The sequence below is a fragment of the Haliotis rufescens genome, unplaced genomic scaffold (assembly GCF_023055435.1).
Source record: "Haliotis rufescens isolate VD_foot unplaced genomic scaffold, xgHalRufe1.0.p SCAF_29, whole genome shotgun sequence".
Taxonomy (NCBI): Eukaryota; Metazoa; Mollusca; class Gastropoda; order Lepetellida; family Haliotidae; genus Haliotis; species Haliotis rufescens.
The window spans coordinates 725,292-742,601 of NW_025963990.1; the positions used below are offsets into that span (position 1 = coordinate 725,292).

The 17,310-nt window shown below is 42.7% G+C and overlaps 1 protein-coding gene across 1 annotated transcript in view; it reads left to right on the top strand.

Moving 5' to 3' along the window:
- The first annotated feature begins 883 nt into the window (after positions 1 to 883).
- Positions 884 to 17,310, top strand: part of LOC124124551 (calmodulin-binding transcription activator 2-like) — a 34,877-nt gene continuing 18,450 nt past the window's right edge. Inside the window, exons 1-10 of the mRNA XM_048402714.1 lie at positions 884 to 1,224; positions 6,180 to 6,268; positions 8,336 to 8,370; positions 10,286 to 10,353; positions 11,417 to 11,552; positions 12,318 to 12,389; positions 12,984 to 13,122; positions 14,138 to 14,184; positions 15,402 to 16,562; positions 16,971 to 17,097. Coding sequence (XP_048258671.1) covers positions 884 to 1,224; positions 6,180 to 6,268; positions 8,336 to 8,370; positions 10,286 to 10,353; positions 11,417 to 11,552; positions 12,318 to 12,389; positions 12,984 to 13,122; positions 14,138 to 14,184; positions 15,402 to 16,562; positions 16,971 to 17,097 — 2,215 coding nt within the window. The remainder of the gene's footprint in view (positions 1,225 to 6,179; positions 6,269 to 8,335; positions 8,371 to 10,285; positions 10,354 to 11,416; positions 11,553 to 12,317; positions 12,390 to 12,983; positions 13,123 to 14,137; positions 14,185 to 15,401; positions 16,563 to 16,970; positions 17,098 to 17,310) is intronic.

The window sequence follows — 17,310 nt, forward strand, 5'->3', positions numbered from 1 at the left end:
CTATAGACACACTCAGCACCACAGACCAGCTGCCCTGGCAAGGCTTCGTATCCTGCACAGCTGGACACTTCAGACCTGTGAACCATTGGGCCAACACAGAATGTGTTATTTTATCCTCTTTATGAAAACCTGCAAACAGGATAGAATGTTGATAGAAACTTTAAATGCCTTGATACATTGAACATGAACAAAGTTGGCACTTCAAAACACATTTAAATTTGATTCAGAAATCAAATCAAAATCATGAATTTAAATTATTTGTTGTTAGGGTGTCTACAAGGCCACTATTGGCATCACTCTCACAGTTTAAACTTATATACACACGAACCTTTGTAATAAAGATTCTACTTGAATCCAGGCCGTCGATGTTAACAATAGTTATTCAATTATTAATACGTGTAAAAGAGGAGAAAACATATGGCCCTTCTTCAATTCCGAAACAACTTACACATAATGACGCATTGGGCACCAAACGTCCCCTCAAACTGACCAGTTGCCTGGCCGAAATCAGGATCAGGCACGACGGAACCGGAAATCAAGCAAACCGGAACCGGAACCGGAAATAAGCCACACCGGAAATAGGCCACACCGGAACTGGAAATAGGGCAAACCGGAACCAGAAATCAGGCAAACCGGATCCGAAAATAATGCCCCTTGAACCACGGGAACCACGGGAACCAGAAATCAGGGAAACCGGATCCGGAAGTCCGACAGACCGGAACCGGAAATAATGCACACCGGAACCGGAAATCAGGCAAACCTGAACCGGAAATAGCCACACCGGAACCGAAAATCATGCACACCGGAACAGGAAATAAGGCACACGAGAACAAGAAATCAGGCAAACCGGAACCGGAAATAAGCCACACCGGAACCGGAAATCATGCACACCGGAACAGGAAATAAGGCACACGAGAACAAGAAATCAGGCAAACCGGAACCGGAAATAAGCCACACCGGAACCGGAAATAATGCACACCGGAACCGGAAATCAGGCAAACCGTATGCGGAAATCAGACACACGGGAACCAGAATTCAGGCAAACCGGAACCGGAAATCAGACAAACCGGAACAGGAAATCAGGCAAACCGGAACCGGAAATCAGACAAACCGGACAAACCGGAACAGGAAATCAGGCAAACCGTATGCGGAAATCAGACACACGGGAACCAGAATTCAGGCAAACCGGAACCGGAAATCAGACAAACCGGAACAGGAAATCAGGCAAACCGTATCCGGAAATCAGGCAAACCGTATCTGGAAATAAGCCACACCGGAACCATAAATAAGGCAAACCGGAAGTCGACATCAGCCAAACCGAAGTAATTATTTGCTTGCTTGCTTGCTTTCTTGCTTGCTTGCTAGACTTCAAATCTAGGATTAGGCTTGAAGCCGCAGTATTCAAGTTGGTTTCGGTGAACGGCTTTTTCAGATATTTTTCTGCCGCTTCACTCAGTTCAGTCCTATCCACAACCCCTGTTACGACAAGGACAGGCCCGGGCCATTTTTAGTATTGTCTGTCTACAAAAGGTCTCTCAGACACAGGAGAGACGCCGCACAAGCACCTGTCTCGTGTGGACGTGTGTATGGATGTTCCGGGCCAGTACACTTATGCCTTTCCCAGCTGACAATCATCTGACAACAGATGAAACTTTAGTAGCTATGATGAATATCATGTGCAACATTGTGCAACATTGTGCAACATTATCCAGCAAAAGCCATTCAGTCTCCCTAACTGATACTGTATGAGTTTTAGTCACCTCTTTCTTTAACACAAGTTCACAAGGCAACTGTGGCCTGAAGCCACAACGTGGAACCACTGCACAGCAAGGTGTTTCAATGTTACGTTCTCAGAGGAAACTGTCTTTAATCAGTAACACGCTATTTCAACATCATGGTAGGGCCATCCGTAACATCCAACAGCTTTCCTGTAGCAAATGCAGCACATAGTCAAGCACTGTCCACATGTTTCATGGCTTTCGCATTATATCAAACAACAGTTGTCATGACATCAACGAAACGTATTTTTTTTATTTATACTTCATAAAGTGCCCTGAGATGTGGTAAGGCCTATGTAAATATAACATATACCATTCCATAAAAATTACTCATATCCAGCAAACAGTGTTGCTCTTTCTGCTTTCAAATCAATCGATAGCATCTGTCTTTGTGGTTTAGGCATCTTTGGCGTATTTAAAAAACTTGAAATATCATGCAACGTGCATCGTACCTGTGCTATTCAATTGGAGGCCCCAGGACGCAAACCTGCACCGGTGGTTAAGAGAGCATGCTGCGAGGTTATAACCTCCAAGGAAATTATTCCATGGCCAGACAAACGATCCTGTGGCACATAAGCCAGAACGTGTTGTTTCACAGCCCTAATGTCGCCACCAGTCATCTTATTAATCTCGCGTTATATCCGAACGTTTATTAATAGAAAGGGTGTTTTCCAGACATTTCACACCCGTCTGGAAATCAACTTCGGGCTCCTTTTCGGTCCTTTCGGAAGTGCTTGTGCCTCCAGGTTTAGTCGTCGGTCTCTTGGCACCGCTTGCTTTGGCTCGGGGACACCCTGACTGGGTGCAAACCCCCTTTTTAATAGGAACTCTTTTTTCAAGGGACTTCTTACATACTACATGAACCCCGTACTCAACTCTCAACCCTCAACCCGAGCCAATCGAATCGCTCTCTTTTCATCGGCCGACTAATCGCTTTTCTCCCTTTCCCTTCTTTCGGCTCCATTACCCGGGCCCCGCTTTTACCCCGCTCCGGCCCCGCTTTTACGCCCATGGTTACCGCTTCGCTTTCGAACAGAACACGATATAGTTACAAATATTCTCACTTCACTTCACTTCACTTCACTTCACTTCACTTCACTTCACTTCACTTCACTTCACTTGAGTTTCATCACATTTTTAAAAAAAAAATCTCCACAACCAAAATATATTTTTTTTTAGCAACTATTTTACAGTGTTTCAGAACGAAGTCAGTATATTGAGTCTACTTTCATTTTACTTCTTGGACGTTCGTGGCATACTTATTTCTTGTCTTTCTTGCCTTTCCTGTTTTTCGGGCTATTTCGGCTTTTTGCTATTCAATGCAGCTTTAACTCTCTTTCCAATTGTCACCATTTATTTTACACCTCGTCTTCAGGTTTTATACTCTGCATTATTTTACCTTCACATCTTCAATTCGGTTGTCTGTAAAACAAATTATTGCATAATCATACTTTATTTTTCCCAACATAGGAAATATCTTTTATTCATCGTACATGTAGATCCACTTTTGTCGACTTCTTTCCATTTTTGACCACTTCTTTCCACTTTTCGCGCAAATCCACCACGTGGCCACACCGGCTACACTAAGAGCATCTCGGCACTGCACCGACCGCCAAAAAACGCAGTTTAGCCAGCCGGTACCAAGCCACTCAAAGGCCACCGGCTACGCCGAGAGCATCTGGGCACTGCACCGACCGCCAAAAAACGCAGTTTAGACAGCCGGCACCAAGCCACCCGGAAGGAAGCGGCAAAGCACCAATCACAGTCGAGATCACTAATGTCAAGGCCGTCATTTCCTCCGTCAGCTGGCAATGGCGACACACGGAATTTCTCTCTGGCTGGCATCGTCAAACACACGCGTGCTCCCTCGGTCTTGTCGCGTCTCCATCGACGGAGGGAACGATTATGCACATGCATCTGAAGGTAAGTTCATTCATATATTTCACTCAACGTCTTTATTTCCCGCACAGAGCGGCCATTCTGTCAAAACAGGGACGAAGCATGCATCATTGCATGTTCCAAACCTTGTCCTTCCTTTGGCCGTTTGCAACTTCTTAACTTTCATCACAGAAAGTGTCACCTGTTTCTGCCGCTCTCTGGTGCACGTTGCAAGTGTTTTCGTTGCGAAGAAGCAGGCAGTGTGCTTCCTGTATTCTTGTATGGATGGATGATCAATGCCTACCTTCACACACTGACCGCGCCCTATAACAGTTTAAACAATATTATTAACGTATTTCATCCGACATAAGAACGGCACTCTGCTATCATTAATCAACATGCACCATTCATCACGCCCTTCAGTGTAAACAAACCTAAGTGTTCAACTACCGTATTTCTGACAAAAACACGACCCTTTATAATGAGTATGTGTTGTATAAAGTACTTTTCTTCTGTTGGAAATGTATTTGTTCAAGGCCCCTACCCCTCACATTCAAACTAACACTGGTGTCTCATACTGGTGTCCCATTGCTGGAAATCTTGCCCAGAGTAATTCTTTAAGCATGTATCATTTGTCTTGGCAATGGGCTAAGGGGAACAACTCTGTCAGTCTTCCAGGTTCATGCAACTTAATTAGCGTCACATCACGACCAAATGTGTTTACCTCATTGGCTGATGCAGCTTTGTCAGCCATGTTCTTAACAATACAAAGATACTGACCCAGATTTCTTCATTGTTTTCTGGCTTGTATTACAATTTATGGTCGAAATAAGGCTGCACTATAAGTAATAAAGTACCTAATAATATAATAAGGTAACCTAGATTTGAAAATACTATATTTGTAAACACTGGAAAATGGTTAGTTCGAATAATTTCATTATTTCATGTTCGCACTACCCGCACGGTATGTAGGCGTTGACAGACGACATGGTAGAGAAGGTTCTTCATGGTAAAGACCCTAGTTTTAGGGCTCCAGTTATGCATATAGGATGATTATGTTGCCTAACCTGTATAAACTTTCTGTTTGGCAATATGTTCTAAGTTAGTGTAGGATGCAAGCAGTATTTTGTCCAAAGACAGGTGTTTGTGGGTTACTCAGGTCACGTGACTTTCCACCATGTCACGTACACATCTAGTAGATATTGAAGCTTGAAGAATCAAAGTATAAACTATGTCCCTGGCTAGTGTACATGTTGTTAGTTTTCCCCTCTATGTCATTTGGTATATCTATCTGTCCCAGGGGTATGGGAGACAACTCTGGTTGTCTTGTTTAAGTAATGATTTGCAGGGCGCTTCAATTGTACTGTAATGTTATAATGTTATGTTCTTCACTCAAAATCCATTTATTATAATTCATGTGTAATGTCTTGATATCCATAATTAATCATAGTACATTTTGGGGTATTATTCTGTAGTATATTTCCATGTAAAACACTTGATATTTAAAGAAGAGTTTCTGTCAAACTCATTTCCAAGTGCATGCTGCTTGAAGTATAGCTACTTTTCTTGTACTGTAAATAATGGATAATATATAATAATGATAGGATTTATGGTTCTGATGTTTATTGAAAGTTAATGTTGATCCTGTTAACCATTCTGTTGATCAATAACTATTGTAAAAGGGGTTCATGTCATCTAGACCAGTGTTGCTATACATAACAGAGAGAACTAAGTAGGTACATAGACACTTTACTGAAACTATCCCTTTAATAGTCGATGAGTTGTATGCTATATCGTTGCACCATGCCAAGTTGTAAACTTGATGACAATACAAGTTTTGTGAGCCATGTTCTTACGAATACAAAGATACTGACCCAGATGCCTTCATTGTTTTCAGTCAGTCTGAGTGATTGTGAGCTGGGTAACATATGCATTCATTATGCTCCATTCATGATATCAATCACTGGATTGTCTGGGACTCGATTATTTACAGACCGCCGTCATATAGCTGGATTATTGCTGAGTGCGGCGTTAAACAACAAACCAAACCAAACCAAACCAAACCAAACCATTATGCTCCATTCATTGATCAAGTTCTTTGTCTTTAGTCCATTGCTGCTGTACAGGCCTGCCGAACTGATGTCACACAACCTCGTCCCTCTCCCCCCTGGTTCCCCTCCCGCCCTCCCTCTCCCAATCCTGTCCTGTTCGTTGTATCATGGATTATTACTTTAACATCTGTTTTTTTTCTAAAAACCTTATGTAAAAGTCAATAATATTGTTGACATTAGTCTCTTTGTGTTACCACTTGATTGTAACCATGGTAACAGTTCTGTAATTATTCCAGTTTCATGAACCAGGAAAAGTGACGTCTTTATTAAGACCTTTATATCTAAATTTCCAAGAAATTGATGTTTTGGTTGGTTACCAAGGTATCAGAGCATGAAGAGTGGTGGAGTAATTATGTTTCAACTTGTTTTGGCCGTGAATCACTTGTGCTCATTTTGTTGGACATTCTTGCAGACCCAAGATGGCTGAGCGGCGCCGACACAATCTCCTGACACAACTTACCACAGCCCTGATATTTTCTTCTTTATGGAAGATTGTGAAAGGTAGGCGATTTTATACTTTGGTCTCCTTGTACTCAATAGTATTTTTCATGAGGTATACTGTATTTGTGGTATTAAGCATCCCGCTCTACTAAAAGCAAGGATTTATCTGGAATTCCAAACAAGGTTCTGTTTGTTCCCTTGGCAATCCAATTGGGAAAGAAATTGTAAGATTGTTCCAATTTGGGAATTTGTACTGTCTTTTGCTGCGGACTTGGGGTCGAATATAGATAATCCTGAAATAGATTTACATAACAGGTCCTTTTTAGCTTGTGTATATTACAGCAATGGTGAAGGAGTAACTGTTATTGTCAAGAATGCAGTTTACTGGGCCCAGCTTAATTAGCGCTAATTGGCTCAGGCTCTTGATTGTAGCTCTTAGTTCACAGGTTTCGTAGTGTTCGGGTAGGGTGGGCTACCTACAACCCTTTCCTATCAAGCACCCCTTTACGATCATTGGTTAGGCACCCCTTTACGATCATGTACCCCTTTACAATCATTACGGTTAGGTACCCCTTTACGATCAATTTCCCCTATACGATCATTAGGGTTAGGTACCCCTTTACGATCAAGTAACCCTTTACAATTAGGGTTAGGCACCCCTTTACGATCATGTACCCCTTTACAATCATTAGGGTTAGGTACCCCTTTACGATCAATTTCCCCTATACGATCATTAGGGTTAGGTACCCCTTTCCGATTAAGCACCCCTTTACGATCATTAGGGTTAGGTACCCCTTTACGATCAAGCACCCCTATACGATCCTTAGGGTTAGGTACCTCTTTCTGATCAAGCACCCCTTTACGATCCTTAGGGTTAGGTACCTCTTTCCGATCAAGCACCCCTATACGATCCTTAGGGTTAGGTATGTGGTAGGGCATGGGTTAGCTATCTCTTTTTTTTTATCCAAAGTCATTTATCTAAAATCCATACCATTTCTTTAAAGTTTCGGGTGTCTCGATGTCTCTGGCAACAAATGTAACTTGTGGTTTCAATAAGCGCCCCCCTACCTTTGTCAATTTGCCAATCAGCCGGGGTGCTTACTACCGCTGACATTTAGGTCTATATTGATGTTTTTTGTTTTTTCAATTGTCTTGCAACCATGGCAACATATGAGACAAAGGATTCCAGAAAATCTCTTCTTTTTCAGGAGAAATCTAGATTTGCCATAGTTTTGTACACTTGCTTGGGAGCTTTCTGATATTTCAGTCAATGTCTGTCAGAGGGACAAGTGCTGTTGTGCCTGACAAAGTATGACAGCAACATCTGAAGTGTTTCATCACTACATGTCCATATACCATGTCCATATACCTGTCCATATACCATGTCCATATACCATGCCCATATACCATGTCCATATACCATGCCCATATACCATGTCCAAGACTCGTTTATGTACTGCCGTGGTAATGCTGGAATATTGCTGACTTCAGTGTTCAACTTTCACTCACTCACTCACTCACTCACTCACTCACTCACTCACTCACTCATGTGCTTATAAGACTGGGAGAGTAGAAGGTCGGTGGTTCGATCCCCGGGTGGGACAGTAAAGGATGGTGCTTGTTGTTACCCTGTCTGGGGCTGGGCATTGAGGAGCAAAACCAAGTACTGGCCTAGTACTATAACATGGGTTTGTTCATGGGTTTGAATCCTGGTTCGACCCGATTACGTTTCTAGGTTTTTCCCCACCATACCCAAGCTCATGGTTTTTGACAAAGTGGTGAACATCTTAGACCCACCTACATCACATCGGGATTACCGAGGACTGATTTCTTCCCTCAATGAACTAAACTGCACTCCTTCATAAGATGGGATAACAGTATGAATGTCCTGTTAATGATGTAATTTCAGTAACATTTGACAGAAAAATGGGGCACTTATTACGGCGAATACGGTGCTAACCTTTTTTCTTTGACATGAAAGTGTGTTTATATTTTTTGCTTGAATTGCCTTGTGATGTATCATACAAAGGAATCCATAGAATCTCAACATTTTCAGGAGAAACCTACATTTGGCAAAGCATTATAGACTTGCTTTGGACATTTTTCATACCAATATTTTTATTTCAGTGCAGTGTCTTACTATCCCTGTTGTACATGTGAAAGTAGGTGTGGGTCTTTGCATCTGTTTCAGTATTACTTGTCCGTATACCATGTATACCCATGTGTATATTCCTATATCAAACCATTGCTGTTGGGGTGAATATAGCCTTGCTCCAAGTCTGTACTGAATGATAAGTCCATGTATGTATAGTCATTCTTTACTTTTGATAGGCAAGTCTAGATAAGCGTACAGTAATCTTAGGAACAGCTTGTTTATATTATGTTTATAATCTAGGAATTATCATTTAGACTAATAATCATTTCCTTGTAGACTTGTGCAAGACAGTGTTGTCAGTGTGTATACACGGGTGATAATACCGTACATCCTGTGATTAACTGACTGGCACATAAAGAGTCCTGTTTATGTCTTGAACCTTGGAGTATTTTCAAGTACTTTTGCCATCTTATGCCAAACACAATAGCTTGGCTGTGAACACAACTGATTTCATTCTATAATATAACATACAAAATACTTTGGACCAGTCCACAATTAATGTAAGGGGTGCATCTTTCATTGTGTAGGCAAAGTGCACTGATAACAGCTTTAACTGTAGGTGATCGGCACTGTAGGCTTAATGCTCTGTTGGAGAATAGAGATGGAACTGTCAGTGATGTTATCAGTATGGACTAGTTTGTCTGCATCAGACAACACAAGGGATCAAAGTGAGTGTGTGTGTGTTGGGGGGGGGGGGGGGGGAGATGTGTGTGTGTGTGTGGGATATGTGTGTGGGGGGGGGGGGATGTGTGTGTGTGTGTGTGTTATTGATTGTGACTTGGAGTGAGATGTACATTTCTGTATTAATCCTATCAATGTTAATGTGTGTTTGGTTTGTCATCTTTACTGAACACAAAGGTCATTATCTGGGGTTGCTGGGTGAGAACTGGTCCCTAGCAACCTGTGCTGGTCCCTAGCAACATGTGCTTGTCCCTAGCAACCTGTGCTGGTCATAAGAGGCCACCACACGGGATGGGTGGGCAGGCTTGGTGACTTGGATGATTGTGTTTCATTGTACACCGGCGATGTGGATCACTGCTTACAATATCAATCACTGGTTTGTCTGGTCTAGATTATCTTTAGGATGTAGTCATGGAGCTGAGTGTGGTGTAAACAAACAAATCAGAAATAAGGACACAGGCTGAGGTCAGTGGGTGCACGATGCAGTACAGCAGGTGGCCAAGCATGGGTCGGGTGGTCAGGCTCGCTGACTTGGGGGATGCAGGTCATTGTATCCCAGTTGCATAGATCGATTATTCATATCAGTCACAGGATTGTCCGGTCCAGATGCGACTGTTTCAAAGGCATGGGTCATTATTCATATCAGTCACTGGATTGTCTGGACCAGATGCGACTGTTTCAAAGGATGCTGTCATACAGTGGAATACTGCTGAGTGTGGCGTTAAACAACAAACAATGATGGCATGGGTCATTATTCATATCAGTCACTGGATCTGATCTGATGTGTTTGTAGCAGCTTTTTAAATCTAATGGAGGCATTATAGTTTTTCTACGAGAAAAGATTCTAATTGGAATGGACAGTGTTATGATATTGTCAAGAATAAAATTCCAATATGGATCATAATTTACAATACATGTGTCATATGGAAATAAAGTTTCTCTTAAAATTCATTCTATTTTATTGGAATCAACAGTGTTATGATATTGTCAAGAATAGACATGATGGAACACAAAAATGTACAATACATACTGTGTCCATATGGAAATAAGATTCTTTGAGCTGAATCAGTGTTCAAAACTCAGCATTGATGTTAAGACCTTAGTGGTTCTTGTCTTAACCCTGATCAGGATAATTCTGTTGAATGTAGGAGATTGAGGGGACCATCCACCTCCCTTAGCTTGGCACTAAATAGTAATCAAGGGAGGACTTTGTGACTTTAACAATGACAATTTGTTTTCAGGAGATAGCATCTGTGCTGATAGCATTCGATCGTCACAAAGAATGGCAGATCAGAGAACTCAAAATCAGGTATTTTCAATGTGTGCTATTTGGTGCAGTGAAATAGTTCTATCTATGATGCACAATTTATTAGAAAAAATGTTAATAATAATTGTCTATATGTGAATTCCTCATAACAGTGTATAATCTGCATGCAATATGGCTTGCCAGAGGCTCATGTTTATTTGATGTCGTATTAAATGTCACGGTGAAGAGATGGAATTTCAGTATGAATGGAAAGTAGAGAGTTTGTGGTTGGAATTGACATGTCCCTTGATACTAAAACATAGACATTATATATTTTCAATATTCATTTATTTAATGGAATTGATGAAAGGATTCCAGTAAACTGACCATTAACCTGAGGCCAGTGATTAACATGATTAATGTTACAAGTTGACACTAGTCTGCTAGTCTGAGGCAAGTTCAAATTAAAAGGGCAAGTCAATAATGTTGGACATTAACCCTCATCGTCTTGTCGAAAGTAAATGAAGTTTGTTACAGCTAGCTGGGTTTGAACTAAATGCTAAAATGCTTTCCAGGGTTTGCATCATTAGCATTAGAAATTAACACTGGTTTGCAAACCTGATGCAAATTAACATTTTTTGGAAGGGCATTAGAAATTAACACTGGTTTGCAAATCTGATGCAAATTAACATTTTTTGGAAGGGCATTAGAAATTACACTGCTCTGCTAGCCAGAGCCAAAAAGAAGTTTGAATGGGCCAGTGATTAGAAAATCAACACTGGCATGCTAGGTTGAAACAGTGAAATTTTGGAAGGGCCTGGCAATAATTAGTGTTAGAAATGGTGTGGCAACTTTAGATTAGTGAAATTTAGAAGGCCCAGTGATTAGTGTTAGAGATTGTGTGCCAACTTCAGACACGTTAAATGTTTGAAGAGCCAGGTATTAGTGTTAAAAATGGTATGCCAACTTGAGACAGGTGAAATTTTGGAAGGGCCATTGATTAGCATTAGAAGGGCCAATTTTGATTAGTGTTACATTAACGCTGGACTGCTAGCATGAGTCAAGTGAAGTGTGGGAAGGGGAAATGGAACGTGGATGGTTGTTCAGCATTGGTTCATGGTTTCAGGCCTCCGAGTGGCTCCATGCTGCTGTACAGTCGGAACAAGGTGAGGTACCGCAAGGACGGCTACTGCTGGAAGAAGCGGCGCGATGGCAAAACCATCAGGGAGGATCACATGAAGCTCAAAGTGCAGGGGGTGGAGGTGAGGGGAACTACTGGGGCGTTGTGCTGTCACTCTGGCTTCACGCCCCACTCTGTAATAGTCTATCTGTATGACAGGTGTCCGATACATCAGGGTTGGAAATAATACTAGCCCACTTTCCCACTAACCAGGGGCTACTACAAATGCCTCTGGGCTAGTACAAATTCCTGTGTGCTTGTACAAATTTCCTAATTTCCCCTTTGTTTTGATCCCACCACTCTGCTGGTTGTAAGCGTTGACCAGAATTGATCAGGGGGTCAGGCTCAGACGTGTCATTGTGCCCAGCTGGCATGGTTCGGTACTCGCAACATCATCACCGGATTGTCTGACCCAGACAGGATCATTTGGCCATTGATCTCCCCTCTAAAAAACATATGACCTCCCGTTCATGAACAATATGGGTTCCTGACCCTATGTATCTGATACCCACCAACCCTTTTGACAGGTAATTGGGACCCATGAAGATCTGGGGTAGAATAGGTCTTCAGCAAACCATGCTTGTCATAACAGGCAACTATGCTTGTCTGAAGAGGCAACTAACGGCAACAGGTGGTCAGGTTCGCTGGCTTGGTTGATGCATGTCTTTGTATTTCCATTGCGTAGATCGATGCTCATGATGTCAATCACTGGATTATCTGGTCCAGACTCGATTATTTACAGACTGCCGTCATGCATTAATCAACAAGCGAACAATTAAATGTTGGTGGACACATGAATAATTTGTTGATATTCAATTGATTGAGTCCTGATTGTGTTTGTTTTCAGTGTATCTATGGCTCATATGTGCACTCGGCGATCCTCCCTACTTTCCATAGACGCTGTTATTGGTTGCTCCAGGTGGGTGTAATGTGTAGTTTCTTACTGTTCAGTAAATAATAGTGACAGGTCCCTTTCCATGTTCACCTGAAATTCACCAAAAGCAGAGTCGGTTGTACGATTCCGACAATGTCACGAGCATGTGTATATGAATCACTATCAAATAGTGATGATACCATGTTTCGCAAAAAGGTGAGTGTATTTTGTTTCACAGGTGGCACCCGTCACCAATACATGCAAAGACAAGTCAAGTGTTTACCTGAAAAAACACAGGAAGATATGGTGTAAGTCAAAATAGGTAATTGCATCAGACACCATTTTTGTCACTGATGTGTCACATTTTTAAAACATTTTGAAAGCTTTACGGAGGCCTTGAATGTTGTAACCTTGATCAAACAACTTCTGACCAAGAGTCGTATGACGCTCTTTGAAATCTTGGAAGAAAGGGCATGCTCGATTGTAGCTCAAAGACATAAGGGAAAGTTGACTATTGGAAAGACACTCACATTACATTATGTTTCGCAACCCACACACCTGTATTAGTTTAAATAATGTTGAAATGGACAATTTGCGATATATTGTACCTGTGTACCTGTATGGCCTGACCTGTTTCAGAATCCTGACATCGTTCTTGTCCACTACCTGAATGTCCCCTACCCTGACAACACCAAACTGAGCATTCCTGTTTTATCTTACGACATGGAGAAGAAAGAATGGACCAAGGAGGAACTTGTTGATCAGCTCAGGCCGATGTGTGAGTTGACAGAGGGCTTCGGAATTAGCTTTCTTGTTTAACGCCACACTCATCAATGTTCCAGCTGTATGATGTCAAACTGAAAATAATCGAATCTGGACCAGACAATCCAGTGTTTGACATCATGAGCATCAATCTAAGCATTTGGGATATGGTGACATGAATCAAGCAAGTCAGCGAGTCGGAGCACCTGTTAACCTGGGTTGCTGAAGACCGATTCTAATTGAAATGTTATCTCTTAGTCCAAGACTGATAAACTTCAGGAAGGACTCATTTCCTATCGTTGACTGCCGTGGTTACCATGGCAATTGTGGAGTGGTTGGGTAGCCTATTGGTTAAAGCGTTCGCTCGTCACACCGAAGACCCGGGTTCGAATCCTGACATGGGTACAATGTGTGAAGCCCATTTCTGGTGTCCCCCGCCGTGATATTGCTGGAATATTGCTAAAAGCGGCGTAAAACCAAACTCACTCACTCACTCACTCACTATGGCAATTGTAAAGCAGATCATTTGTACAGACTAGTAGAAACAAAGATTAGTTAATTACCCTGGACTATGTTTTGAAGCAGTGAAAGAGTGTATTGTTTATTTGTGTGTTCATTGCAAGACACTGAAAAACAACTTGTTTTATATAGGGTAAGATCCAAACTGAGGCACGACGCCTAGCGTATATGCCAATAAACATAGTTACAAATTCTGATACATATTCTATGAAGCTACGTCATAATACTAAAAGAATTAAAAGACAAAATACCTGTATCCCAGGAACCATTCCCATCTTTGTGAAACTGGGAGATACTAAGGGAGATAATTTGGGCAGTTAATATGCAACCCACTGGTGACACAATGTCAGACATTGTCTGATGTTGAAAGCTTACATGAGTTCAATTGTTGATGTCAGAAACTGACAGAAAGAATTAAAAGCTTAAGACATTGTTGTATTCCTTGTATAGATGTTGATATTGTAACAACAGTCATACTCCTTGAAATGAATCTGTAACTGTGTTTCTTGTAGTGGCGTGTGGCAGGAGAGTGGATCTTGGTCCTGAGCAAGAACACATGGTGAGAGCATTCATCTTGATGACGAGAGTAATTACTGTCAGGACTTGACTGATTCCCAGAAATACTGATTAACATCACAGGCATTGGTGGTCCAGTAGTCCAAGGCACTAAATATACCGTGCAGAGTTGCATCCCTTAGGGTTGCCAGGAACCTATGATCGTTGGTTTGAATCCTGGATTCACTCTGATTATGTTTCTAGGTTTGTCCACACGTTTATAGCTTTCACTAAAGTGGTGAACATCTAAGACCTGCATCGGGGCGGCCGGGGAGTCTAGTGGTTAAAGCATTCGCTCGTCACACCGAAGACCCAGGTTCGATTCCCGACATGTGTACAATGTGTGAAGCCCATCGTCGTGATAGTGCTGGAATATTGCTAAACGCGGCGTAATACCATATTCACTAAGACCTGCATCACTTTGGGTTTTCCTCCCACATTAAGGTGACAAGCCGTAATATAACTGAAATACTGTTGAACGAGGTGTTAAACCCAACTGAGTGATTCTCCCTAAGTTCCAGTCTACGACTTTACCACTCACTGTGCACTTCCTCTGTGGTGTAGTGGATGGAGCACCTGCAAAGAGAGGAGAAGGTTCTGGCCACGTTTTACCAAAAGTGTTACCAGAGTGTTACCAGAGTGTTACCCTGCCTGGCACTCGGCATCAAAGGAATGAAACATTGATTGGTGGGCTCAGAGTCAGTATGCTGTATCTGAGTGTACTTGAAATGGTACTTGTTGTTACCCTGCCTGGCACTCGGCATCAAAGGAATGAAACAAGGACTGGTGGGCTCAGAGTCAGTATGCTGTATCTGAGTGTACTTGAGATGGTACTTGTTGTTACCCTGCCTGGCGCTCTGCATCAAAGGAATGAAACAAGGACTGGTGGGCTCAGAGTCAGTATGCTGTATCTGAGTGTACTTGAGATGGTACTTGTTGTTACCCTGCCTGGCGCTCTGCATCAAAGGAATGAAACAAGGACTGGTGGGCTCAGAGTCAGTATGCTGTATCTGAGTGTACTTGAGATGGTACTTGTTGTTACCTTGCCTGGTGATTGGCATTAAGGGGATGAAACAAGAACTAGTCAGATATTCAGTTTGCCAGTAACAAACTGACGTCTAATCACTATTGTTGTGTTGATGTTGTGTTAATATCACTTAGGGTTGATATTCCTAGAAAAGGTTTTGTTGCACGGTTACAATATTGTTCCTTTTCTTGCAGGTTGAAGAAACAATTGAAGACTTTGTTCAACAGTTGATTAACCTTCGGCAGGACAAATCAGGAAAAGCCAAACCCCACAAATGCACTCCTTCCTGTGACAAAAACTTTCCTCATTCCAAATGCACCAAGGACTCATCACCTCCTAACACAGCCAGCCTGGCACACAATCGCCTAGTGTCCATGTTGCAGCGCCACACCCAACGCAGCGCCACCCAGTCGGTAGCCCCGCCCACTCCCGAGCTTCACACCAGCCAGGTGGTGATCACGCCCACTACGGCCCCCTCGTCCAACTCCACTCAAGACTTGAACCACACAGCTGCAGCTCCTGCTCCTCTCATTCTAAACCTAGCAAGTCTCCACGGCAGTAACGGTCTGATCTTTGTCAGCGGACATAACACATCACCCATCTCCATCATCAACAACTCTCTCACCACGCCCATTCACACCATCACCGCGGCAACCCTGGACACGCAGGGCCGTTTCCCTCAGCCTCAGATACTCCAAACCATTCCCCAAGTGCTTGCTGGTGTCAAGCAGGATGATAAATTGTCACAACATATTCACAATCTCCATGCGCATGACTCGAACAGAAAGTCTCCCGTTCCGATGAATATTGCAAGTGATGCTTTGTTGGAGCTGGCAGGCACCCAGCAGGATTCGAAGGATCTTTTTCTCGATCAAATGTCAGCTACAATCTCAGATACTCAGCGAAATCTCCACAATACATTAGACTCGCTCATTCGCGGGGACTGCTCGCACACTGTGGGAACACTAGTGAAAGATAATTCGGGGACTGATAATTGTGATACTCTTGATGGCAGCTTTTCCTCATTTCCCAGTACTGATCTCAATCTTGATTATCTTCTCGACTTGCCCGAACTTTATGACTGTCCTGATTTGCCCGACACAAATGCAAGTCTCGGGACGTCAAGTGGCGGAATGCCGACTTCTGTCCCGCTCATCAATTGTGCTAACTGCCTCAGCAACCAACAAGCTCAACAATCACAGCAGCAACGGGCAGAGTCGCATCAATCTTCAACATCGACGTCTGCTACGTCAGACACGCAGACAGCAGACAACACTCACTCACAGACTGACACAGACAGCAGCTTCTCTCAGGGCGTCATCACAGACTTCTCCCCTGACTGGTGCTACACAGATGTGAGGGGCATAGAGTTTCACATTTCCACCCAAACCAAGCTGCCTCTCTGTGATAATATTGAAATACTGTTCCAAGCGGTGTAAAAACCAAACTCACTCGCTGACAGATATGATAAATCCACTTCTGAGTAATCTTATCGGGATGTGTTCTAGTTTATGATTTGAGAGCAAGTACATTGAGGTAGCTGTGAGGTGTGCAGTAAACGACGGTTATAACAAACTCAAAGGGGCCACTGATTTTAGTTCCTTATAACCTATTCGTTATAAACATATTTTACTGTACCTCCAAAATGTTGTTAAATTATCTATCATCAATAATCAATAATCAGCATGATTAGGGTAGACATGCCTGTGATAGTGTTGGCAGTGGCTGATGAGATGTTATTGAGTGTTGTTGTATGTTGGAAGGGTGGCACAAAGATCCTGGTGACAGGCCCATGGTTCTCCACGTCCACGTCCTACTCTGTTGTGTTCAACAGTAAGACGGTGCCTGCTACACTTGTACAGGCAGGGGTTCTCCGGTGCTTCACTCCAGGTCAGTATCTCACACTTCTAAAGGGGGATTGTGGGCCCAGACTTGATTGTTTACAGGCAGCAGTCGTACAGCTGGAATATTGCTGAGTGTGGTGTTAAACCACACACACACACACACACACACACACACACACACACACACACACACACACACACACACACACACACACACACACACACACACACACACACACGTCTTGCAGCACATGACGCC